This window comes from Chinchilla lanigera, unplaced genomic scaffold (genome assembly GCF_000276665.1).
Source record: "Chinchilla lanigera isolate Chin_1 unplaced genomic scaffold, ChiLan1.0 scaffold00012, whole genome shotgun sequence".
NCBI classification, from domain to species: Eukaryota; Metazoa; Chordata; class Mammalia; order Rodentia; family Chinchillidae; genus Chinchilla; species Chinchilla lanigera.
In genome coordinates, this window is record NW_004955413.1 from 11,550,417 (window position 1) to 11,577,064 (window position 26,648).

General features: G+C 37.4%; 2 protein-coding genes across 8 annotated transcripts in view; both read right to left on the reverse strand.

The window, feature by feature from the left end:
- Window positions 1-1,303: 1,303 nt before the first annotated feature.
- Smco3 (single-pass membrane protein with coiled-coil domains 3) lies at window positions 1,304-10,150 on the reverse strand. 7 transcript variants are annotated; one of them, XM_005379007.2, is made up of 4 exons: window positions 9,964-10,143; window positions 7,319-7,474; window positions 5,868-6,024; window positions 1,304-2,479 (listed from the first exon to the last, which is right to left on the reverse strand). In XM_005379007.2, exon 4 carries the CDS (start codon window positions 2,464-2,466, stop codon window positions 1,789-1,791), a length of 678 nt encoding a protein of 225 aa, XP_005379064.1. In that variant the 5' UTR covers window positions 2,467-2,479; window positions 5,868-6,024; window positions 7,319-7,474; window positions 9,964-10,143; the 3' UTR covers window positions 1,304-1,788. The 7 variants fall into 7 exon arrangements, with proteins under 7 accessions (XP_005379064.1, XP_013367100.1, XP_013367101.1 ...); XM_013511646.1 differs by having other exon boundaries at window positions 5,868-6,095; XM_013511647.1 differs by lacking the exon at window positions 7,319-7,474 and having other exon boundaries at window positions 5,868-6,095.
- A 9,212-nt stretch (window positions 10,151-19,362) lies between these two features.
- Art4 (ADP-ribosyltransferase 4 (Dombrock blood group)) overlaps window positions 19,363-26,648 on the reverse strand; it is a 16,770-nt gene continuing 9,484 nt past the window's right edge. The window contains exon 3 of the mRNA XM_005379011.2: window positions 19,363-19,498. Within this exon, the coding sequence (XP_005379068.1) occupies window positions 19,407-19,498 (92 nt within the window). The 3' untranslated portion in view covers window positions 19,363-19,406. The remainder of the gene's footprint in view (window positions 19,499-26,648) is intronic.

The following is a 26,648-nucleotide window of genomic DNA, read 5'->3' on the forward strand; positions in this document are numbered from 1 at the left end:
GCCACGGCCGTCAACCAGACCTCTGGGCCCGTTTCCCACAATAAATTATGTCAAAATAACATGCATGGAAATGCATGTTAGTTTTTAGCCAAATATTTAAATATGCCCTTAACAGTATAAATGGGGTTCATTTCACTAAAATTTCATTTCACCAAAATTTTCATATGACTATTTAAAAATTGTGAGATATGCTAAATATTTTTGTATTTCAAGATCTTTTTGTAGTTGGATATAAGAGTAAATTCTAACCAACACCTGCTTGAGCCAACACTATGATAATTTTGGAAGTACAGTATAGATCCTAAATCAGCCTCAGTGGAAATTACCAGTTGGTGAAGAGTTTAGAAAATAAATGCTTGCATCTACAGAAAATCAGCTGAACCGGGAAGCCTCTATAGCCTCTGGAATTTTTCTGAAACCAGGTATTTAGTAAAATGGGCCACCTAGTGCTTTATGTGGCAGAAGAAGCTGTCTCCTTTCTGCTAGTATTTTTCTTTGTTTGGCTTTTTGAGACAGGGTCTCACTATGCAGTTCAGGCTGGCCGTGAGCTCACTATGTACCCCGCGCTGACCTCGAACTCGAAGGGATCCTCCTGCCTCAGTCTCCTGAGTGCTGGGATTACAGATATGTGCCACCACGCCCAGCCCTAATGCTAGTATTGAAAATGAGATTATATTTTTTTCCCTAGAAAAATCTTCATAAATTACAACTTTTCTTTGGCTAATACGTCCTTCAGAGTGGTGAATTCCTCTTCAGCATCCTAAATGTATGTTATGCATGTGTAGCTGAGAGTCAGCTTTTTATTGTTTTTAGTGGTACTTAGACATCACAGCTGATAAGCATTGATTGCTGTTATAGAAACTTTTATCATTTTAATGTTAATTTTTTTTTTTTTTTTTTTGGTTATTCTCCGGTACCAGGAACTGAACTCACAACCTTGCGCTTGCCAGGCAGGCGCTTTGCTGCTGAGCTAAATCCCCAGCCCCTTAATGTTAATTTTTGATCCATCCAAATTACCCTGTATAATCAGTCGTTTATAGATTTATTGTCTTTTCATCATTGTAGCCTATCATTACACACCATGTGTAGTCTCTTTCAGTTTACAGATTAAATTGGAGTTAATCTAGCAGTCAGTAATATGATAGTACCTATTTCTGTTTCATTCAAAGTCTCCAGATTTGTGCCTAACAAGAAATTACTAAGAATGTCTCTCTCTCTCTCTCTCTCTCTCTCTCTCTCTGTCTCTCTTTTGAGTCAGGATCTCACTATGTAGTTCACAATTCGCTATGTAGCCCGGGTTGGCCTCAAACTTGTGGCAGTCCTCCTGCTTTAGCCTCCTGAGTGCTGGGATTATAGGCATGCACCACCACACCCGGCAAGAATGTCTCTTTAGAACTAAGTGATGTCAGAAGCTAATGATAGAAATGAAAATCTGCATTCAATGTAAGTTTTAAGGATTTTAACAGGAGTTTAGAAAAGGAAGAAGTAATCTCTCCACCTTCTGCTTTATGATAACATTTACCCTAGTGCAGATCTATGGGAGAGGGTGAAAAAACATTCTGGGATATAATCTTTTACTTGGAATGATTTAGCACCAACTGATCCAGGCATTTGTTGTTGATGCACAACTCAAGAATCATCTCGTTTTATTACCTCCAGTTCTTTCAAAAGTGTTTACCCTATTTATGTCCATATGGGAAGCACGTGGAAAAAGAACCTAATCAAAAAAGCAAGCACTGTTACTTAGAAGAAAGCAGAAGAACATTCCATTGGTAGTAAAATGACTCTTCATTTCATTTGGTATTTCACTGTATCGATGACCTCAGTAATGGCGTTATTATATTTTTCTGACGCTGACTTGAACTCCACCAGATGCTTCTCATAGCTTTTGATGGCTGTTTGAAGCTGTGTTTTCTCCACTGCTCCCAGGATGGCACGGAAGATCATATCTATGCCAAGGCCCAAAACGGCAACTCCAATACTGCCAAGGAGAGAAGCACCAATTTGAGCTAAGACAGTGACCAACTTGTTAATTATGCCAGTTGCGATGTTCGAGCCCACGAGTTTAACAGCCACTGCACTGGCTGCAGATGTGGCTTCTCCCACAATAACTGACATAACCTTTTGTACTATTGCAATTTTCTCTGTTTCCCGTTCCTTAATATCCTGAAGTTTTCTATAAAGGGTTGGCTCTAGTTTTTCTTTTAGTGCTTCATCCACCTTTTGTAGTTCCTTTTGAATTTTTGTCACAGCATCAATGATGATATCACAGTTTTCTTTTATGGTACCATCTCTTTTCATTTCAATGAAGGCCAGCCTGCACCCCAGGTGCACGTTTAAGACATCTATGAGCTTATTGGTGGCATGGAAGCTGTCAGATAAGCAATCAAGGAGCTGCTGGTGAAGACGGTTTACTTCCTGCCGCCTCCTTGGGTTCTCTGGGTAGAGGAAGTCGCTCTGTGCCATATTTCAATTATCTCTGAAAAATAAAATAATAAATCCACTTAAAGTCTTAAAAATTATCTACTGTCTTAGTGAATCTGATCAGAAAGTCTTACTTTACATATAACGCAATACCACTAGGTTTTCTAAAAGAATTCCCCTGAACTCTCAACAGGTTTTTGAAAGGAATTATTTTTATTAAATTTGGATCGGTGTAGGGAAAGTGTAGGCAACAGAATACAACCCATTGGTGCATAAATTGAGCCATTAGATTTTGTGGTGGGGAATTCTAGACAAGAAATAATTCATGTTTATTGTGTGGTTATTAATAAACATGGTTATTTCCAGGTAATATTTAAAAACTTGTTTATGCAACAGAGCCTTATTAGAAATGGTTAGCACTTGACTACTCATGCTCCTTAATTTCCCTAATCCCAAGTCCTCGTATTGAATTTACCTACAGATTGATTTCTCTAATATTTGGAGTTAAATTTCTGACTAGGGCTACTGATACACATTTTCTGTCATATATTTGGTTATATTAATTTAAAATATTCAAATCACTTTATAGGCAAATTATTTGTTTTTTAAGCCTAAGAGCTATTCAGAAGCAACACACATGTAAAGTTGAATCTTTAAAAACATTCTTTATGATAAGAATATGTATACATTTTGTGGGCTAACTTTGCATTTGGAGAGAAGGTGGGCATTGTGTGAGACAGTACAGTTACTAATCTGGGATTCTCCATTTGCAGACTTGTGGATTATTTAGAATTGTCTATATTGTACTTGACTGTTTGTAAGATAAACTAGAATTAGGGTCAGAAAAGATAATGCTTTTCTTTTTTTGAGACAGGATCTCATGTGTAGTTCAGGCTGACCTTGAACTCACTGTGTTGCCCAGGTTGGCCCCAAATTCATGGCAGTCTTCCTGCCTCAGCCTCCAGAAGGCTGGCATTGCAGGTATGCACTATCATACCCAGAAATAATGCCATCTTACAAAGATATTAAAGAATACATAGTGAAAAACATCGTAGGGTGAATATACCTAATAGGAGACCTCTTGTGTTTGTACTTCTTATACTTTGGCTCACAGTGCTATTTAGAGAAAAAAAAAAAAAAAGGAACTAGCATGTCCTTTTGAGATTTGGCTGAACAGTCCAAGTTTAAGCCCCCAAAAAGCAATAATTCACTTAATTTGCATACTTTGAATAGGCTTCCTGTGTGACTGAAAGTTTTATTTTTCCGTTTTTTTTTTTTTTTTTTGAGACAGGGTCTCCCTGTGCAGTTCAGGCTGGCCTTGAGCTCACTTTGTAGCCCAGACTGACAACGAACCTCCTGCCTCAGCCTCCCAAGTGCTGGTATTTTTCTGTAAAACTTGTATGAAAATGAAAAAACAGGGAATCTTCTGTCTTTGAGGGATCTGAAATATTCTTTGAGTAAGCAACATCCTGATTTATTTGGGCCCTATCTATTCTGACATCATGGTTCTTAGTCAAGAAAGTAAACATGAAAATAACATATCTTTAAGCCAGGTGTGGTGGTACATACTTATAATCCCAGCACTCAGGAATCTAAAGCAGGATTGCTGTGAATTTGAGAGCAGTCTGGGTTACATACTAGTGCATTCAAGACCAGTGAAACCTTTTTTCAAAAACCCAAAACAAAACAAACAAACAAACAAACCCAACCCATAAATGACACACACACACAAAACCCTATCCTCCAAGACATAAAGATGTAATTTGGAAATTGAAAGGAGAAACATTTTCTAAAATAGATTAAGAATACACAATAAATAACTATTTATTTGTTCATTCAGAAAATTGCACTGAAGCTCCCTGGTAGAATGAACTGTCATAGATACAAATTCACTTTATCCTTGATTCAGATCTTACACACATGTGTGCACAACACACAAGAGACGTAAATTTCCACCAATCAATATTTGGAAAATTTTCTAATTCTATTCCATTTTTAAAAAAAATTGCTCGGGGCTGAGGGTTTAGCTCAGCGGCAAAGCACCTGCCTGGCAAGTGCAAGGTCGTGAGTTCAGTTCCTGATACTGGAAAAAAACCAAAAAAAAAAATTGCTCATTAAGGGCCTACTAAGTATTTCCTAAACTTTCCAGTGTGTTGCAAATTACAATCTGATAACCACACATTTGGATTTTGAGTTTTTTTTTCCTTTTAAAATTTTCATTAAACTCTCTTAGGGGCTGGGGATTTAGCTCAGCGGCGCAGCACCTGCCTGGCAAGCGGAAGGTTGTGAGTTCAGTTCCCGGTACCGGAAAAAAAAAAAACAAAACCAAAAACAAAGTCATTAAACTCCCTTCCTCCTCCATCTTTTCCTCATTTTCAGATATTATGAACTAAAAACTCTAGTTTCTGACTTTGAATTCAGACAACAGTCAACTACATCACTATTCAGATATTTAGGTGAGAAGCATCTTTCTTACTCTGAGAAATTGGAAAGTATCTCTAGCATCTATGACTATAGAAAGGCATAGCTTTCTGAAAAGGTGTGTGTTCTGTGTACCTCCAGAGAAATGGAAATGTGAAACTTCCTCCTAGATGGGAGGCTACTGCTTCCACAGGTCAGTTCTTTTTCAATTAAGTGAATATTTTATCACAATTTCACATATTAATCATTAAATGTATCTGAAAGACAACGAGTGAGACTGCTTAAATCTTCGGGAACAGTAATGTCAGGAAACCCTCCCCCATATTAAGACATCATGAAAGCACAATATTAAACTAATATAGAGGTGCAAGGGCAGTCCTCAAAGCAGATCTTTCCATCTCTTAAATAGTAAATGCTGAATCTCATAAAGGGTTGACACGGTGGGGTACTCTTTGGAGATAAAAATTAACAAAAATTATTAGCATAATACATGTAAAAAATTGCCCACCCGACATCCCAAATGGGATAAAACAGCTAGGAGAAAATGAATAATTTCCAGATGCCTTCACAGAGGAGGATTTCCTAAACCTAGAGCCAACAGAGAAAAATCACATGCAAAAATTTGACCAACAAAGATGATCATGTAAAAAGAACTGAACGCAAACTGGGAAAATGCAAGAAAAATGAAAAAAAAAATTGAAAAGATTTTATTGTTAAAAGCAATAATGATATAATAGCTAAATGAGCAGTGAATTTTGAATGAATAATAAAAGAAGAATAGCTAATAAATTGGGAAAGATTCAGTCTTATCAGAAATAAAACTGCTTTTTCAACTACACAAGGAACTTTTTTTTATAAAACGCTTTTAAATACTCAAACCCTAGTACTTGCAGTCTAGGATCTAGATACCAATCTATGGTTTTGTTTCAATAACAGGTTGGAATTACAGACACCATGATGTGTTCAGAATAATATTACTTTTTAATGAGAAAGTATTTTTTTTTTCCTTGAGTTAGGCTTACCTTGCTAGCTCTTTTTTTCTTGGGTGGGAACTAGAAAAGTTTAGTTATGAAAATATATCCTCTGCAAGGCTGCCAGCAAACCTGCTCAGGTAGATCTGGGGTCCAGTATGGAATACAATTCAAGGTTCCTTCCACTCCCCAAATGGGATAAAAAGTGCTAGAGAATTAGGAAGAGCAGAGGTGGAGATTGAAGGTAAAACCATTGAATTATGTTTTGGATAGAAGAACCTGGTGAAGAAAGCAATGTATTATCAGAAACAATTGTTAAATAAAATGTTTAGAAAGCCATTGTTTTGGAATAAGCACATATATTAGGCTCCAAAAAAAGAAAAAATAGAACAAAGAAAAAAAAGACCCTCACAATAGTCTCTGAAACATGAAGTTCTGTTTCACCAAGTCAAAAACTAGGTGTTATCTGGCTTTCCAAGAAGGCAAGAGACAGAGAAGAGCTAATTTTGCCAAACAGGCCAGTGTCTGCCTTATAAAGGAAATAACTTTGAAATGACCTGCTTGTTTTCTGTCTCTATTTTCTTTAGTCTTTTTCTATCAATAAAACCAACTGTCCCTGCTCAGATTACCAAAACACTTATTCTATTTTATAGCATGAGATCTTGCCCTATTGTAGAATCACAAATAAAGCCAATTAAAGTCTTTAAGCTAAATTGTTATATATATTTGTGTTTTGGCACCCTTTATCTAATAGGTAGCAAAGCACATAATAAAATGATGTCTACTTTCTTGGAATTTCTAATCTTATTAGGAAATTAATATAGATTAATAACCGTAGTGTCAAATTGAAAGTTATTTGTCTTACAAAGTTACAAGAACTGTTGAAATTTGGCTTTTGTAAGTGCAAACTTTAAACAATCTACATTTTAATATATACTGACACCGAGGCCAGACGGAGACAATTTGGTCATCCAGGGAAGGTTATTTACACTCTTTCAAAGCAATTTCCTTAAATACGTGCTTGATAATTAAGGACAGCTACACACCACCTGGAGAGTTGTAGTTGGCAATATTCAATGTCTGCATTATTGCCCTTAACGATTTAGTTTTGAACCCAAGTTAATTACTCCATTCAGCAAAACAAACGACCTGAAATTGGAGTCACTCTTCTTAAAATTCATGGTTGCTACTCCGGGAGAGCTTCAGTTGAAATTTTACCAGTAATATAACCCTGTGCCTGAGAGGAGTTCGGGGCCATGTGCTTGCTTTCATTTTATTATATTTTCAGGGATGACCTAGTGACTTAAAGATCATGGCATCAGCAGGTAGCTCGGTGGTGTATTTAATGCAGCTCTGATTGACAACACCTTTGCATGGCAAATGTGAACTTCTATATAATTTGAGTTATTCCATAATGGTGCATCTAATCAGTGAAAAAAATTCCATTTGAAGAGTTACTATCCACTTTGTTGCAGAGTTTGTGCCGTTATTTGAATATTTACCTGTAGTGCTCCATGAAATGAGTCCCTGACAGGCGGATAAGGAATTGCTGACCAGCAGGAGGAGCTCTTGGTCTCTGGGATTCCAGTTTCACCTAAGCCTTTGCTAAAGGAATTGTGCTGTCTTGATCTCACTTTTGGTCTCTCTGGCGGGTAAAACTTTAGATGAGAAAGTTTCATTACTAAAACAAAGATTTGATGTGTTCTTTAATAAACATTACAAGAGAACAAATCTGAAAGTGTTAATAGAAACAAAGATTTGCTTGAAATGGATGCGAGTTGGACCTAACCTCAATTCTGTTGAGTTAGGAAGTAACATGCATCATTAAAGACGTAAGAACTAGTAAAAATATATGGATGATTAGGTATAACAGTTAAGATTTACTTCCTGATGTTATATAGTTGATTTTGCTTTTCACATAACAAAACGAAAGTATATTGATTCCACAGTTTTCAAATAAAATTTTCCAGGGTCCATTTGTGAATAACAGTGGTGCACTGTCTGCTAAGTGCTATAGGAATTTAAAGACAATATCTGAGGCAGTTACAGGACTCTTTATGGAGAAAGTGACGTATGATTTGCATTCTGAAAGATCGTAGTTATAACATGGAGAAATAAAAAGTGAAAAGTTTGTAAAAGAAAGTATTTTTCAGTATAAGACCATTGTCATGAATATACACAGACTTTCTAAAATAGATGAGAAAAAGTACCCAAAATTTATCATTTTAATTACTTTTGTTTTTTGTTTGCATGCTTTTCTAAAATTTAGTTTTCTAAAGCAAATTTCTAAAGTTTGGTTTTCTAAAATTTATTTGCATGTATAACTATCTTAATAAAGTAGTGCAAATAAAATTCACTTCAATACCATTTTCTAGTTTTATAAATATTTTATTGGTTACCTGAACTATTCCATATCTTTACCATCATTTAATTGTTTTACTACTGCAAATAATGTTCTAATGAGAACTTTAATACAGGTTGGTTGTTTTCTCCGTCTATTACCTGAATTATTTCCTCAGGATAAATAGGTAGAACTGTATAATTAATTTTTTATTGCTTTTGGCATGTACTGCAAATCAAAAATAAATTTTTATAGCAGGGTACTGGGTATCCTTCAAAGTCAAAGATGATCCTGTTGAAATATTGTTGATTTGGGGGAACGTAAGGTTAAATTTTAGAGCTGTACACTGAACATGTGTCTTGGTTACTTTTCTCTCGTTGCTGAGGCAAAATACCCAACGTCCAAAATGAAGGAAGGAAAGGTTTATTTAGCTTACAGTTTGTGGAGGTTTCAGTCCATACTTGGCTGGCTCCGAGGCAGAAGGTAGCAAAGCAACAAGAGCAAAGAGGGGAATGGCAGCCGAACAACAAACAGCCAGAGCAAACCGGGGAAATGGTGGCAAGCAGCTTCTTTCTTGCCTTACATCGTAAACAGGCTACCCCCACCTAAGGGGCGTGTAGCTCTCACATAATCTCCATGCCCTCCTCTTCCACAGGCTCAGGATGAATACAAAGTAAGCACCCTGGCTTCCTGCTGAGTCACTTAGCCAAACCTCTAGACTCCCCAAGTTGACACAATGTTTCAACCATAACAACATGTTAAAGATGAAATGTTTTGGTGTCTGAGATTTACTTCCAAATAATCTGGAAAGAATAGTTAGGGGAGGATTATAGAGAAAGTAAAATTGGCCTCATTCTGATACATTTTCAAACTGGGTTATGGAAATTTATTACATCATTGCCTCTGGTTTTAGGTATATTTGAATACCTAAGTATTTTTCCCATAATAACAATTAAAAAAGAAAAACAAACAAACAAACCTAGCCCTAAGTCTCTGATGGTTTGTCATTATCATGATTGCTCTCTCAGGTTTTACATTCCTGTCTGTTTTCCTGTTTCTCTCTGTCCTTGAATCATGCAAGGTTTGCTTTTTTGGGAATATGGAAATAGGGTATAGTCTTAACTAGAAACCTTGCAGGAGAAGAGAAGTTACTGTCTAGTTCTGAGCTTTACTTAATATTAACTGAAGCCATGGACTTTAATTTTTTATAAGTTAATTGTTGTGTGAGCCTGATCTAATTTTCAACCAGACAGTAGTACTACTTGAAACCAGAAAGCAGCATATCAAGGTTACTTAGCATTTATCACATGTTCACTTATGAAGTGCACCTTGAAGCATCTAGGGAGAAAAAAGGAATGCTCCTTACCCTGAAGAAGATAATGAAGATCTTTGGAGACACTCAGCAAATACTTAGGATATTTAAATATAATTTAACTTATGAAGGAGGATAAGCTCATGAGTATGAGTCCACATTCACCCTTCACAGATAGTCAGTGCCTTTGTTAATGTAAATGACATAGATGGAGATGTTACCACCCGTATAAACAACACAGATTCACACAAGTGTCATTTCATCCTTCAGTTTTTCTAAATTCTAAGCTTTTTTTCTAAGTCTTAGAAGTTGTTAATCTTTTTCCTTAGTGTAGTCAGAAAAATAATCATACATCAAAAATGCCATGGTATCCTCTTATAATATAGCTACTATTTTATTTATGGCTAAGATTTAAGACTGACATGGTATCCCCAATTCCTTTTATGTTGACAGAGTATTATATCAATACTAATAGAGATATCCATGTTACTTACCTTGCCGTGTTTCCGGGTTTGTAATTTCAGCAGTTGTTTATGGGTATGAAGTGCTTTTCATCTGGTTTCATCTGGGTGTTTCTGGTGGAATGTGATGACTTACAGGCTTTGCTGGTCTCTGCTGGGTCCCTCTGCCTGTCTGGTTTATGGGCTGCTTCTGCATAGTTCAGTCCTCAGATTTCTTCTGTTTCTTTGTACACATATAGCGTATGTTAAGTAGTATAATTTGAAAGACTAAAACTTATTTTTAAAAATTTCTGTTATCTAATGGAATTTCCATTGTTGAAAGGCACTTCCTCAGTGAACTAATTCAATTCAGTAGGAAAGATGGCTTTTTTGTCATGGCTCTGAGATTTTGGGATTCCAGCTTTTGACCAATACACATATTAGGTTTCCATTCATTGCTACACATTTGCATCTTTATCTGTTGCTAGTTGCTTTGTTTAGGTTCTCAAAAGGTATAAATCCAGATATAGCCAAATGTGTCTTTTAAAACAATTTTTACTCTTCTTTCCAGCAGGAGTTCTGCTGTTTATCATTAGCTCCCTTTCTATCTTGGTGAGTTCTACGGACAGTATAAAATTTTTAAAGACCAACTACATTCCTTCCCTTTAAAGCTTAGAATCTTTCATGTTCTTTCCTCTGCTGTTAGTCTAATCTCTAATAATCCTTCTATAGCAAAAACACCTCAAAATCAGGGCAATCACTGAGCCCCACTATAACTTAGTAGAAAGACCACACACTTTAGATTCATATGGTCTGGGTTTTGTGTACCAAAAGTACTATTTACTAGTCAAGTAACTCTGGGAACATCACCTAACCTCTTTTAAATTTTTTTTTTTTTTTTTTTTTGGTTTTTCTCCGGTACCAGGAACCGAACTCACGACCTTGCGCCTGCTAGGCAGGCGCTTTTGCCGCTGAGCTAAATCCCCAGCCCCTAAATTTTTCAACATTGATGAATTCATAAGCTATGAATTATCATAAGGGTGAAATGAGATAATTTATGTAAAGCACTTGGCATAGTGGTTGGTATATGGCAAAAGCTTACAAATGATAGCAATTTTCATACTAATAGCAATATCTCCTAGTTGGGTTGGGAGAAGGATAGGTAGAGGGTACAGAACAGATGTGCCACTAAGAGATTTGTAGGGTTTAATGGTGCTGTCCTGTGATCCTAAAGAATGGGCCATGTGAGGGTATGTTTTTTACTTTTGTTTCAATGGATCTGTAGTCCTTGATATATTCTAGGGACCCACCATGAGCTAGATATGGATGATAAGTAGGATTTATGCAGGTGTGGGATATGGAGGAGATGATGCCGATAGAAGAAGCACTGAGCAAAAGAAGTGAATACAAATTATAGAGCATTTTTAAAGAGCAAAATTAATCTACTATCCTGGTTGTATGTATGATAGCAGTTAAGGGACAGTAGGAAGTGAAAAATTTAGAATAGCTTGCAGATAGATTTTGATGCCATGGTAAAAAGTTGTATTTTATTCACTAAGCAATATTGAACCACTAAAGGTTTTTTTTTTTTTTTAATTATGAGATAATACATGGGAGTTTGGATTTAAGCAAAGCTATTTTATATAAATTAAGTTAGTAGATATGGAAAATAAATCACGGGTCATTAACTCCAATACCTACAGTAGTTGGATAAGATATGTTTGTCACTTGTCTTACCTTAAAACAGTTGCATTTTGTTACTGAAAAGAATATTGTTGAGGAGCACTGTTTTACCCACTTGTACCTAAGCTAGTGTTTGTTTCTCTTCTATTTCCACCCTTCTAATATTTACTTACTATTGCCAGCCCTTTCTCCCACCACACAGAGCCAAATTGGAGTTACCATGATTGAGGCACAAACAGAAACAATATAAAAGATGTAGACACACTGTACTAGACACTTCTTCAGAATTGTTAAGAGAAAAACTAGAAGCAGTATTGACGGAGCTCCATTGGTAATCAATTTGAACTTCTTAAATCCTCCTTGACTACAGAAAATAAAGGCATCAAATCAATAATCAAAACTGAACTGTAAGCAGGAGCTTAACTTTCCTAGTCCATGGCTTGGAGTCAAGGTGGTACCAAAGATTCAAGAAGGCTAATTTGGCAAGTTTGATTGTTGGGACGAGGGTGATGGTGGATGTGTAAAAGCTCAGTGAGATCTCAAAACTGGCAGGCTTATAGCATCCCTCTTGATAGGGCCTATTGCTAGACATGCTCCTCCTTTTTTCTGAATGTCATCCTTTGTTTTCCTGAAAAGCTCTACCCAAAAACAATAAATAACCTGACTTCTTCCCAGAATAATCTGCCTGGTTCAGTAATAGCTCCAGGACTTCTGAATCCTCCATTAACAAGCAAACCTAAGAAAGTAACTTTTTAACAAAGAGCTTCTTTTATTGCTTCACATCATAGACTTTTCCAAGTGCATAGATTACATGCATAATGTAATAAATAATGATCTAATATAAGATTGTAAATAATATCTAATCTAATAAATAATATATTCATATATTACAATGATCTAATAAATAATGTAAGATAGTCATCTTATTTGTAACACTTGAAATTATTGGTCAATTCTTTTAATTCTTTTAGAAATGTATAATTCTGTTCTTTTTCTTGTCTTTTCAAACATTCCTTCAATTTTTTTTCATTCCTTAAATTTTTATATGGATGCTTCTTCCTCTTTTTCCTGCCCTTAAATATTGGTGTTCTTTTTAAAATTTTTCAACATTGATGAGTTCCTAATCTGTGAATTCCACATTTGCCTCTTTTTTACTTTTATGTATTTTCCCTTCGTGATTTTATTTAATCTCATGGTTCTGTTATCTTTTGTTGATGAACCCCAAATAGGTAGCTGCTGTTCAATAATTTTTCCTGCACTTTCGGTACATATCTCTAACCAGCCATCTCGACAGCTCTGGTGTGGATGTTTTAGTACCTCAAGTAATGAACAAAATGTACCTCATTATCTTGAGCTGCTCATGCAGTCCTCCATTATGTCTTAATTTTTCTAAGTCAAATTTTCCTACATAATATTAAAAACCATTACAGAGAGATTTCTTGTGCACTTTTCTCAGATTGTCCCGATGGTAACACCATGAAAATCTATAATGTTACACCTAGAATATTGACATTGGTATGACCTACCAATGTGTGTGTCTGATTTATTTCACTTAACAGTATGGTCTTCAGGTGTATTCATTTCCCAGCAGAAGACTCATGTATTTTTTATGGCAGAATACCATTTTATTGTGTATAAATACCACATTTTCTTTATCCTTTCATCTGTTCGTGGGCCTGTGGGTTGCTTCCAGAGATACTGAACATTTTTTCATGTACAGTATTTATCGACCATCTGTACTACTTCTGAGAAGTGCCTATTCATTTTAGTTGCCCATTTTTTGATGGGGTCTTTTATATTGGGGGATCTAATATACTCTAGATATTAGTCCTCTGCCAAAGGAATATCTTTCTAAAACCGCTACAGGGGCTGGGGATTTAGCTCAATGGCACAGCGCCTGCCTGGCAAGCGCAAGGTTGTGAGTTCGATTCCCGGTACTGGAAAAAAAAATCCAAAAAATAAATAAATAAAACCACTACAAAGGACACCTTGAAAAAGCTGCAAGAGGCATTAGAAACTGAGAATGCCAGCAAGCCCAGAGAGTCAGCAGCAGATCATTTGGAACAAATTGTCAGGGCTATGGAACCAACTGTACATATCCTTCAAAAAGGTGTACAAACGGTGGAAACTAGCATTTCCAAGTCTAAGAAGGTCGTTGACAAGTTAGGAGTACAATAGAGGACATCTGTCAGAAAGTTACTTCAAATTCTGTGATTTTTTAAATAGTACTTTCTGTTATACCAGCCTTGTGGAATGTTAGGGCATAAGCACAGAGAATAGTCATCTGACACAGCATTTGCTTACTGTTCTGCTTGATTACATGAAAAGGAATAATCAAAAGAGACTTTCTTGAAATGACAGTCATTAAGAAGGCTATATTGCTATCATATCAGTATGTTTGTGATATATAAGTATATTTATCTTGAGAAATTGATACACAGACAGATCACATCTTAATCATTTTTACTTTCACTTCCATTCCTAGCTGCCCTCCTCCATCCCCAGATCTTTCTATGTCAACAAAATCTATCTCCTTGCTTCCTTTCTTTTATTTATCGAATTATTTTGATGTCCATGAGAATGGTGGCTTGGGTAGCCCCTTGGTGTTAGGGATAGTGGTTCCATGTGCATAAGGATAGGTGGTGTTCAGGTGCTGGTGGCATCATACTTTCCCCCCACTGAGCACCACCACCCACCATCCACCATCCTGCCCATGCTGTTATCTTTCTACTACTGCCAATTCTTAACTTATGGAAATATTAAGGGAAAGCTACACTCTTCTCAAACCTATTGCTCTTGTTTTATGTTCCTCTTAAATACTTTGGTTTTGGGTTCTTCTTGTTTCATCAAAGTCCATCAGAGTTTGAAGAACATAGTGAAGACTCACTTCTTTCAGTGTTACACTTAGTCTTGCTTCTTCTCTGAAGCCACAAGCATTGCATGGCCTAACTGAACGAAGTGTAAGTGGACAGGAGAGGGTGAACTGTCATAAAACAAAATATGATCATTTAAGAAAGAAAAATAAATTGTGAAAGAATGGAAGGAAAGATGTCTTGTGATATTTGTAATATCCTTCTCCCTACTTTTTAGTTGCCATTGTTTTCTATATCTCAGTGTCTCTGAAAACACTTAGTTCAGTGTTTGTTGAATTTTACCAAATCAAGAACTGGATGGCTTATGGATTCAGATCATTAGACAACTCAATCCAAGAATCCTGATTTCCCAAGCAGGTTAGGTAACTCTAAAACTCTCTTTCTGTAAAGTCAATAGAAAACCTTAGGGTAATCAAGCAGGCATATTAAAAAGAACACTATGAGATAGAAATAACATATTAAATGAATCCAGAGTATTTGGGTGTACACAAAAGGAGAGGTACATATATTACTTTAATAAAATTACTATAGGAGATAATTACTATGCAACTTATTATGTAGTCTTTTTTAACAATCCATATGAATGTACATACAGCTAAGCACTTATTCTATCTCCATGTCTTGGTTACTTTTCTCTTGTTGCTGAGACAGAATGCCCAAAGCCCCAAATTAAGGAAGGAAAAGTTTATTTAGCTCACAGTTTGTGGAGGTTTCAGTCCACACTTGGCTGGCTCCGAGGCAGAGTGGCACATGTCAGAGGGCAAATGTTCATGGCAGCAAAAGATAGCAAAGCAACAAGAGCAACAGAGGGGAATGACAGAGAAGAGCAAGCCTCTTTCCCTCCCTTATATTGTAAGCAGGCTGCCCACCTCAGGGAGGGTGTAGCACTCACACCCATAATCCCAGCATTGGATCATGGATCAATCACAAATCCTAGAAGCCCACCCCATGACTGCATGAGGATTTGCAGGGGGGGGGGGACATGCAGACACAAACCATAACACTCCAGAAGGTATCCCAGCCTCATCAAGGGATTATAATTACAATGGTGTATCAGTCAGAGTTTACTAGAGAAACAGATATAACACAAGATATACAAATGTGTAAGCAATTACAAGTTTGGCTTACAATGATCAGCCACAGAGTTGGATGAGGAAGCGTGCAGAGGATGTTTACACACTGGAGACTGAAGAGTCCAGTCCAAGGTCTAGAGCTCACTGCAGTGTCTGTGCAAGTCTGTATCAGGAGGCTGATGTGTCTGTGATGGAATGCTGAAGAATCTATGACAAAGGCTAAAGAGTCTACACCAGAAGGATGAAGAGTCTCAGGCAAAAGCCAAACAGTCTGCACCAGAAGCCAGGAGATGACCGCCAAGCTGAAGGTGAAGACTGGAGCTCCTTCTCCTACCTGCACCAAGTAGGGGAGATCCTTTACACCCACACCATGTCCGTGCCCTCCTCTTGCACAGGCTCAGCATGAATACAAAGTAAGGACCCTGGTTCCGTGCTGAGTCACATAGTTAACCTAAACTTCTCAAGTTAACATAATGAACAACATCCTAAAGCTGTAAGGGCATGTCCTTTTCACCCCAGGATGTAGAACTGCTGAGCCACTTAATTAAGCTTCTAGACTCCTCAAGTTGACACAGTGTATCAACCATAAGAGATGGAATGGTTAAATTGGTCTCCTATAGTTTCAGAAATTTTAATTTGTATTTTGACTCAATTTAAATCAATTGTCCACTTTACAGATAATGCTCAAAGTTATGGCCTACGGGCAGAGAGTGGGAGAATGTGAACTATGTGCATTTATCCTTAACAAATTTGTAAATCTATATAGTTTCAAAAGAATAATTTCTGTCTCCAGAGATTTGGTCTGTAAAGCAGCATGAAGAAGAAATAAAGTATCATTTTATTTTATTTTTTGGTTTTTTTCTGATACCGGGAATCGAACTTACAACCTCACACTTGCCAGGCAGGCGCTGGGCAGCTGAGCACCGGGAATCGAACTTACAACCTCACACTTGCCAGGCAGGCGCTGGGCAGCTGAGCTAAATCCCCAACCCCTTAAAGTATCATTTTAAAAACTTGGCTATCCCCTTAAGCATCCTAATCACATAAGTCCACAGTGTTCTCAAATGTGCAGCATAGCATAATCATATACAAGATTAATTAAAACATAGATGGCTGACTTACTGTTTCCATAAACTTGAGGTCAGGCACTAGAATTTACATTTTTACCAAATGTTTAAGTGATGTTGATGCTTGCATGTATTGGGCACACACTCTGAACTGTCTGTTTAGAAGAATTATTGTACATAGAAAACGATGATTTCTGATGGTGTTCGAAAGCTTTAGGCTCCTCTGTGGCTCACACTTCTTAACTTTCTGCCAGACCTTGCCTCTTCCTGACCCTATAAGTATGTGACTGATTCCTGACTCTCCTGTTTACCTCTATTTTCTACCTATGTGAAGCCTGTCACTTAAAGTCTCAGCTCCAGAAGAAAACTTTGTCTAGCTACAGGCCAGAGGAACCTCATTTTTCTTTACACTCCAAGCATTTATTATTGGTATTTGTTTTTGAGTATAAGCATCTGGCTTATACGCTTATTATTTCTGCTTATCCCTCTCGTCCCTTAGTCACATTAATCATCTCAAGGTCTTGCCCAAATGCTGCCTTCCAGAAAAACCTTCTTGGCTTCTCCTTTTGCCTCAGTTAGAAGGAATCTCTCAAACTCTCATGAACAGAAAGCTTGATTTTCCTCTTTTCTCTGGTATCTCCTTTGTGACTTGTGTTCTTAATTTCTCTCAGGAGACTATAAACTCATGAGAGATCTGACCTAATGTATTCAACTTTTAGACCCCCCAATACTTTGTATATTAGTTTATTAAATGCGTTTATATGATACGTAAAGAAATATGTGGAAATTGTTGGGTGGCTTTTCCTAACATTTCATTTCACTACTGTGTTACCAAGCTTCGCTGCAAAGCCACCCCCAGGACTCTGCTAGGCACCCACCAACTTGCCAAGGACCTGTGTAGTGACTGTCTACCTGTGAAAACTCTGTACTTGCTTTATTGGACGTACAGGCGAATGCAGCTGGGTGACATAGGTACATTTGGTTCTGTCAGTCTGGAAACCCCCTTGATCATATGTAGTTTCTCCTGACAGATGACAGATGATTTTATGTTGTTAATTATCCATTTAGTTTCTTTGATCATAGCACAGGCCTTTGAAGAAGTCTTTTAGGGGATAAGATGAGCTGATTTTCACTTTTGCTACTATTTTTTTAGACAGGGTCTTGCTAAGTAGTTCAGACTGATCTTAAACTGAACTGTGTAGTCGAAGTTGGCCTCCAACTCAAACTCATGGCGATCCTCTTACTTTTGCCTTCTGAGTGCTGGTATTACAGGCATGAGCCACCAGGCCTGATTTTGTGCTGCAGCTTATAAAACTTTTCTCCCAGGGAGAAACTTTTTCATGCTGTCAGAATTCCAAGTTAAACTGTAGCTCTCACTTTTACTCCATTTACCCCAAATGTAGGGTCTTTAGAGAAAATAAAATAATTTCTGATGTCTCCACCTCAATTGTTTGCTACTTGGGGAAAGAACTGGAGAATATTTTCAGCTGTGAAATTTTATAATTCATAATCACGTTCTCTGTGCATAATGGAGCTCATATATCTTTTATTTGCTTGGCAATCAGGTTTTTCTTTATGCTCTCCTTTACCTCCACACACATCCATGTGTTTTCCTAATATAAATAAATTTTCTATGAAGTCTTAAATTTCCATCTAGTCTTCTATAAACCAACATCTGTTTAAATTTTAACTTTTGTGCTATCTTAGGAATGAGCAAGTTACTGGCAGTGAATGAGATTTCGCTGTTTTTATTAACTTTTCCTTTTATATCTGAGGCTTCCATGCTTCCTCTCATCTGATACTAGTTTGATCTCTGGTGCCGGTAAAAATTTTCAAAGCAAATACCTCTGGACCTCAAAGCTTTTACATCTGATGAAGAATTTATCTTTTGCTTTCTAATTTTTAAAAGAATTGTTCCTATTTAGGATCTCTAAATAAAGAAAACCCACAACAGAACAACAACAAAAAGGAGAGTGTATTCATTGGAACTCCTTCAATTGCTTGAGGTAGAAAATCAAAGTTATTCAGTTGTGTTGATAACATAATTTATTGATTTATGTAATGGAGAGGCTTGGGATGTTCAGCTTCAGTCCCAGTTGGATCCAGACAGAAGCTCATACACTGTCAGTGGGTCTCAGGATCTTCTCATTCTTCAGCTCATCCTTCCTTGCGTTACCCTCTGTCTCTCGGGGAAGCAGTCTCCTCTCCTGGTGGTAAGATAGCTACTAGCAACTATAAGCTCATACCCTGCCTTTGTTCATCTCCACTGAAAAGAAAGGGTCCTACCCTACTCCCCAGACTAGTTCTTTTTTTTTTTTTTTTTTGGTTTTTCTCCGGTACCGGGAACCGAACTCACGACCTTGCGCTTGCCAGGCAAGTGCTTTGCCGCTGAGCTAAATCCCCAGCCCCTGCCCCAGACTCATTCTAAAAAAGCATCATGATGGTATGTCATAGACTCTCATTGGGTCATTTTCTTTTTTAGCATAAATCTCTATGTTCATGAAGCAGAACTATACTGAGTGGTTCATGACTGAGTTACAGGCCATTTCTAGGCACTGAGTGGAGCTAGCTCTGCATCAGATGATAGCTAGGTTGAGTGACTTCCCAAGGGTACTCAGGGTGCCCTGATTTTAAGGAGGTACAGAGAAGCCAAAGCAGAACCAACAAACAGGAAGCTATGCACTGCTCTCAGCAGAAGTATGAGCAGATCGTCTTTCTCGGCAAATAAATTCCCATTTCTACCAAAAAGGGAGAAACCAGTTTTCATTTCATATTTATTTTAAAGGAGCCACAGAATTCCTCTACACTCTGCTTTTGGAAGAGATGATAACACTGGCCAAGAAGCAGATAGACGCAGTAACTATAGGAGTAGAGATGTACTTCTTGCTGGAACCTGTAAGAAACAAAATGAACAAAGCAACAATGAGACGTGTTTTAGGCAGCTGGTATTTAAAAAAACCTAGCTCATTTCTTATTGAATTCACTAATTTAAGATAAAAATTCCTACTAAAAATGTTTGAAGTTAGCTACTTTTAAGAGTATTCTCATAGATTTTTCTAACTCAAACTCGCTTCCTCTGCAGATGATGAAACAGGCACCAAGAAAGTAAGAGGTTTGGTGGTAGAGATCTGAGCCATCTGTCTCTTCAGCCACATTACCCCCCTCTCAATATCATCATCTTCATCACCATTATGAAAACTAATGAGAAGTACTTATTCTACGCTGTGATGTTTTGTTATACATTAGCTTTATTCGATCCTCACAACAAAGCTGTGAGGTATTTACTCTCCTTATCTTCACTTTTTTAGTTAATAAAACTATGACAAAGACATATAAAAAAAACTTGCCCAAATTCACACATCTGGTAAGCAATATTGGTCACATTCAAATTCAGACAGTTTAACTCAACTCTGTTTTTAACTACTGCGTTCTCTGTTGATATGCGTATCTATCCATAGATTTTGTTTAGTTTTTTTTTTTTTTTTGCATTCCTGGGGGTTGAACCCAGAGTTTCACACTTAGCTACATTCCAGCTCATTTTTATTTTTTATTTTGAGACAGGTTCTTGCTTAAACTGCCTAGGTGGCACTCGAACTTGTGACTCTCCATCACTAGCCTCCCAGAGTGCTGGAATTATAGGTTTGGATTACAGATGTGCGAAAAGTATTCACACAGTCTTGCTTGAGACTGTGTGTATATGTGTGTGTGTGTGTGTTTTGCTTAGACATGCTCACCTTTTGCAGGACATTTATGAAAGTTTAGAGCCAGTTATGGCTGATGGAAGCAAAACTGTAAAACAAAGTTATTGTTAGGAATAGATACTAATTAGGAAAACAGTGGTATAGAGAATAAAGTGAGGCAGGAGATGGAAACCTTATAACAGTGGTCTTAATAAAGAGTGGAGGGGCTGGGGATTTAGCTCAGTGGCAAAAGCGCCTGCCTGGCAAGCGCAAGGTCGTGAGTTCAGTTCCCGGTACCGGAGAAAAACCAAAAAAAAAAAAATAAATAAATAAATAAATAAAGAGTAGAATCTCCTCAGCCAAACTTCGTTGATTGCTTAGGGTAGAAAAGGTGTTTGAGGTCAGGAGAGATTCAACTCTCTTTGCCTCAGTATCTGCCCACATTCTTTTATAAGGTGACCAACTGATGGGAAACTATATTTCTATTTGTTTCACAAACATTTTTTTTTGTTTCATGGAAATTATAATTAGAAATATATATATGTGTGTATATATATATATATACACACATATATATACACACTCATCTATCATCTATCTATCTAGTCATTTATTTATCCTGTATCTATCTACAGCATATTTATATCTGTCTGTCTGTCCATCTCAGCAGTAATGTTCAGGTCCAATTTTTGCCAATAACAGTAAACAAAGAAATTAATAGTATATTCGTTTTTTTAAACTTTTGTCAAAGTTTGTGTTAACCTGAAATGCCACAGACTCCTAGGAATAATTAATACCATGTCAGCAGGTCAATAAGTAGAAAGGTTCTCCAACATTTTTGGTTTTATTTTCTCTCTGTTGTGACTAGAGATCACAAGGACATCTAACCCCATGCCTTCCCATCTTTCAATGGGACAAGATAGTGCTTAAGTAATACTAAGTAATATTGCCTGACAGTACAGCAGTGTAACAGAAAGATTATGGTTTTGGGAGGTGATTAGCTTCTGTGTTGAAACCTGTTTGACCCTGACAATGCAAATTACTTTCGTTAAGCCCCAATATTGTCAAGTGTAAAATGAGAACATCTCAAGGATTTTGGAAATACTATTATCACTACCACTAATACTATTAGTATTTCTACCTTCACCAACACCTGTAACAGTTACATAGTTTTCTTATATATCATATGCAATACACTGACCAATGTAATCTTCCTAATACTTGTATGAGATTGGTGCTATTATATCTAGTTTGCAGGTCAGCAAAGTGAGGCAAGGAGAGCTTAACTATTTCTGAGAGATCATACAGTGCAGCCAGTATTTAACTTTGAAAACCTGATTCAAGAGATTGTACATTGAAGCTTCTAGAACTTAAGTCCTCAGTGTTGCCCCCCCCCCCCCGCTGGTCAAGCACATTTATCATAGTTTATCACCCTTCTTGATACTTGATAGTGCTTCTAGGACAATAATTCTTTTGGGTGTCTCCTTCCTCACCAGCTGTTACTTCTTAGACTTCTTTTAGTATTTTTTTCATCCTCACCTTTTAAATTGGAATGTGCTCTATTCGTTATCTACAAACTTATGTAGAGCATTCATCCAGTCTCACCATTTTATAAACCACCTTTCCCCATTAACTCCAAATAGTTATCTCCAGCCTGGGTCACAACCCTGAATTCTAGACCCATACATCCAGCTGTCAATCTGACATTTTAACTTGGATGTTGTTATGGTTTGTGTCTGGTTGTCCTCCCAAAGCCTCAGGTGGTCATGGGGCAGGGTTTTAGAGTTTGATTGATTATGGGTGTGAGGGCTACACCTGCCCTGGGGTGGATAGTTTGCATATGTAAGGGAGAGAAAGAGGCTGCTTGCCGCCATTCCTCCCTTTTAGTGCTTGTTGTTTTTGCTGTGTTCTGCCACCATGAGCTGAAGCCCTCTGCCATGTGCCGTTCTGCCTTGTAACCTTCCAAGTATGGCCTGAAACCTCCACAAACTGTAAGGGAAATAAACCTTTCCTTCCTTAATTTTGGGCGTCAGGTATGTTGTCCCAGCAATGAGAGAAAAGTAACCAAGACAGATGGCTGTTTCACATCTCAGATATAACATGAAAACCTTACTCCTTCTGCCCAAATCTACTCTACCTACAGGCTTCTTCATCTTAGTTAGTTCCAACTCTGTCATTTTAATTACTCAAGCAAAAACCTAGAATTATCCTTCACTCTTCTTTTTTTTCTCTGATTTTTCATATCCTGTGTCAGGAAATCCTCCTGGCTCCGATCTTCAGAGTGTATCCTGGGTGGTCAAATACTATCACCTCCAATGCCAGTTTTCATCTGGATGATTGCAATAGCCTCCTGACTAGTTTCTGTCCTGGAACCTTGCCTAGTGACACAGTATATTTTCAGTAGAATCGAACTGTTAGGTCAATTCTATTAAAATGTCTGTAAAATCTTCTCTGGTTTCTGTTAGGGTTAGAATCTTTCAGTGGTTTCCCACGTGCTTCAAGCTCCAACATTATTCCCATTTTCACTTCCTGCTACTTGCTCCCTCAGTCATTCCCATGCTCTGATTTCCTTGCTGTTGCTCCTGACTGAGGACCTTTGTTCTTGCTGTTTCCTCTTCCACCCCAACTGCTTCCTCTTTTTCTCTGTCATTTCCTGGTGAGGTGAGCAACTTTTTTCTACCGCATGCTCCCTACCATGATGTGTTGCCCCATCACAACCCCAAAAGCAACTGACTGTGGACTAAAACCTCTGAAACAATGAACTGAAATAACCTTTCCCTTTCTATGTTGTTTATCTCAGGAATTTTGTTACAGTAATGGAAAACTAACATAAGCCATCCTAACTAGAATGTTAAACTGTCTTATTTTAATTTTATTCTCTTAGGTTAAAGTAATTTTTCCTTCCTATCTTTCTTGATACTTTTTTCTGTGCCTATCTTAAGGTCATTATTATTTCTGTTTCACATTATTATTTTTATATAGTTAATATTTTTAGAAGGATAAATGAAAAACACCAATAATTAGATTAAATACAACCTTAAAAACTTCTGTCTTTTGAGTATGTCTCACATTATTTTTACTTTCATATTTAGCTTTCTACTAGACTATCTATTCAAAAGTTTTTATTCTCTATCCTATTGTAGTGTTTTTCAAATTGTGGTTGTGATCCATTAATGAATTATGACATTAGATTAGAAGGTCATAGCTATTAATGTTTGATAATGCAATACAAATGGTTATAACAGAAAATACAAACATTGCACTGCATGTATGAAAAGATAACTATTGACATTATATATGAATGTGTGTTGGTATATTTGTGTGTATGTGAACCAAGTTATAAACAATTATAATTAATAGGCTTGAGGATAATTCTTTTTTTTTTTTTGGTACTGGCCATCAAACTCAGGACCTTGCACTGCGGGGCAGGCACTTGTGCCACTGAGCCATATCCCCGACCCCTATAGTCAATAGACTTGAAACTATTGACCACTTCTCATTCATTTTTAGGACAAATGAATCTCCTGAAACCAGTTTGTAAAGAGAATTGCCCTATAATTCTCATTAAAACACATGGGAAAGGAACCTACTTCTATCATTTTAAAACTATGGATAATTTTATGCAAATCATTGTTTTGAATCTGTGTTCCATCTGTACTGCAGTAGGGTCAACAACCCACTTTGTAGGGTGGTTGTGAGAATTAAAAAGGCAATTATGTATGAAAACATTTTGTAAACTAAATCACTGTACAAATATCATTTTATTGGTGCATACTAACCTCATTTTGTCATTTCTGCCTTAGGACATAGAGTCTGGGAGAAATACATAATTATTAGAACTCATTTCATGAAGGCTAAATCTGAATCATATCAGACTGTTGAGAAATAAATATTCAAGCTCTTAAAAAAAGCAGAAAAGGTAAAGTTGAGATGTAGAACATCTAATTAATCTACTGTTTGAGGTAAATGCTATCCATGGCCCCTATCTGTCAAAATACAGAGTACTTTGTGTTAATCTTTTAGATTATTATTTAGCAAAACTAGGTACTCTAAAATAGCAAGCATTGTTCCTCCTGGCTCTTGCTTGATTCTGTTCTTACTGCCAACTTCACTGAAGCACACGCTTGTGCCTTTGAGCCATTCTCTGTCGCATGTGAATGCTACGTCCTTGAGGTTTCTGGATGGTGGATAGATGAGTGGTGTAGAAGATGCCAGTTTTCTGAGAAGGTAGATAGATGCCAGCTGCTGTCACAACATTCCTGCAGAGCGAGCACTGCTTCTACTTTATATAGGAGGAAACAGGCTCAGAGATGAAGTCATTTACACAAGAATGCACAGCTGCTAACATATGCCTGCCTGGGTCTTTCTGACTGGAACGTCTATTCCCTTTGTACCTTGCGGTGTGGTCTCCCGGATCCATTTAATTACTTTTTTTCTTCATCCATTCATCTGAGACAGGCACTGAGCCTCAAGGCCATATAAGGAAAACTAACTTCAGATGATTGAAGCCCAGAGTAAAAGAAAACAGGAAGGAAATAGGAAGATAACCAAATAAGCATAAAGGTTAATAGGAGCTGAAAAGATATGAGTACTATCTTATACGCGTTAGATACTGTTCTGAGAGCTTTTATATACATTAATTCATTTTTTTCCTCATCAGAATCTTATAAGGTAGGTTTAAAAATTTTCTATTTTGTATGTAAAGAAACTGAGACACAGAAAGATGAAGCCACTTCCCCATGCTTGTCTCTGGCAAAGTTTACATGTAAAATGAGGCTACTATAAACAATTGGCTATATTTTTTCAGAAAGATGTTAAGAATTTTGATTATGTGAAACATTTTACCAAATAAATCCCCCTTCTTTGAGAATAATGACACAGAACAGAGCATGTATTTATGTGTCTGCAGATTTTTGGCACAGGTTAGGTTGCTGAGAGAAGAAGCATTCAAGTGTAAAGAGCTAATTAACATTCTGTTAACATACTTTGAGTCTTTGAGTCAGCGTGAAGACATGTTTCCATAGTAACGAGGGTAGGTCATGTGAGGGTGCCAGAAGAATTGGGAGAAAGCTGTTAGTTTAGAACGACTGAATTCTTTTGCACATGCGCTCTCATTAGTGTGTTACACTGCCAGTTTGACCTGTTGACTCTCTGAAGGCAACAGATTCCTGGGAACTCTGAACTTGATTTGCAAGTCAACAGGATCAACTTTGACAAAATTAAACTTAGAAACTTTTTATAGGGCTATTATTATTATAGACAGCTAAGTTAGTTAGAAATATTATAGGCAGTATACAGAGCTAGACCGGCGAAAGGAGTCAGCTACACATACAATACAACTGTGGGTGGACGCACAGTTGCGAAAGGCCGGACCTCAAGACAAAAGGTAGAACGGCTACAACTACATACTTCCCCTAGGGATGAACATCAGAGATTGGTATTCCTTATGGGGGGGCACAAAAACCTTCCTTTCCAGAAGTCACTGCTCCCATGTACTCTTGCTATGTGACTTGCTTCCCTACTTGAGCGCCATTTAATATTATCAAAGTGATTAGATTCATAATGCTATTGGTTCATCATAATTTTATCCCACCTCAGACTCATCTTGTGATTTCCCATTGGATCAATGTTACCTAAGTGACCATACTTGTAATTTTATTAGTGGATTATAGTTTTTCCCACCTTGGACCTGCCTCACCTCCTGGTTTTGCTTTATAAAACTCCCTTGAGAAGCTGAGTCCTCAGCAACCTACTCAGGACCCCTCTGTCTCTCTTAGACAGAAGCTTTCTTTTCCCCCAAAATAATTTTTACTCTTAACTTCTGTTATTCCTAGAATTCATTCTTCGAGTTTAGAGAACACAAACTTGGTGTATCGGGCACCTAGCAGGGTAACAGGTTGGAAGTTATATTTCCCTTACATTATTTGGATTATGTGGAGGTCCAGTGTATCCCTATATCAGTACTGTCTCACTGAGGGGAATTAGAGAGCACTGGCTCATTAATTTTATACATGCTCATATTGTCTTTCAAGTATTACATCTTTCAGATTAAAGGGGAGCAGGAATGGATTCACCTGGCTCATAGGGACTTCCTAGGAAATACAACAGCATGTGGCTTTTGCCAATAAGGAACAAAATAAGGGAGAGAGAGAGAGAGCGAGAGCAAGAGAGAGAGCGAGAGCGAGAGAGAGAGCGAGAGCGAGAGAGCGAGAGAGCGAGAGAGCGAGAGAGAGAGAGAGCGAGAGAGCGAGAGAGCGAGAGAGCGAGAGAGAGAGAGAGAGAGAGAGAGAGAGAGCGAGAGAGAGAGAGAGAGAGAGAGAGAGAGAGAGAGAGAGAGAGAGAGAGAGAGAGAGAACAAAGAAA

What these genes read in the sequence shown, in the direction of transcription:
- Smco3 (XM_005379006.2), bottom strand. Translation starts at nt 2,466, where the DNA reads ATGGCACAGAGCGACTTCCTCTACCCAGAGAACCCAAGGAGGCGGCAG.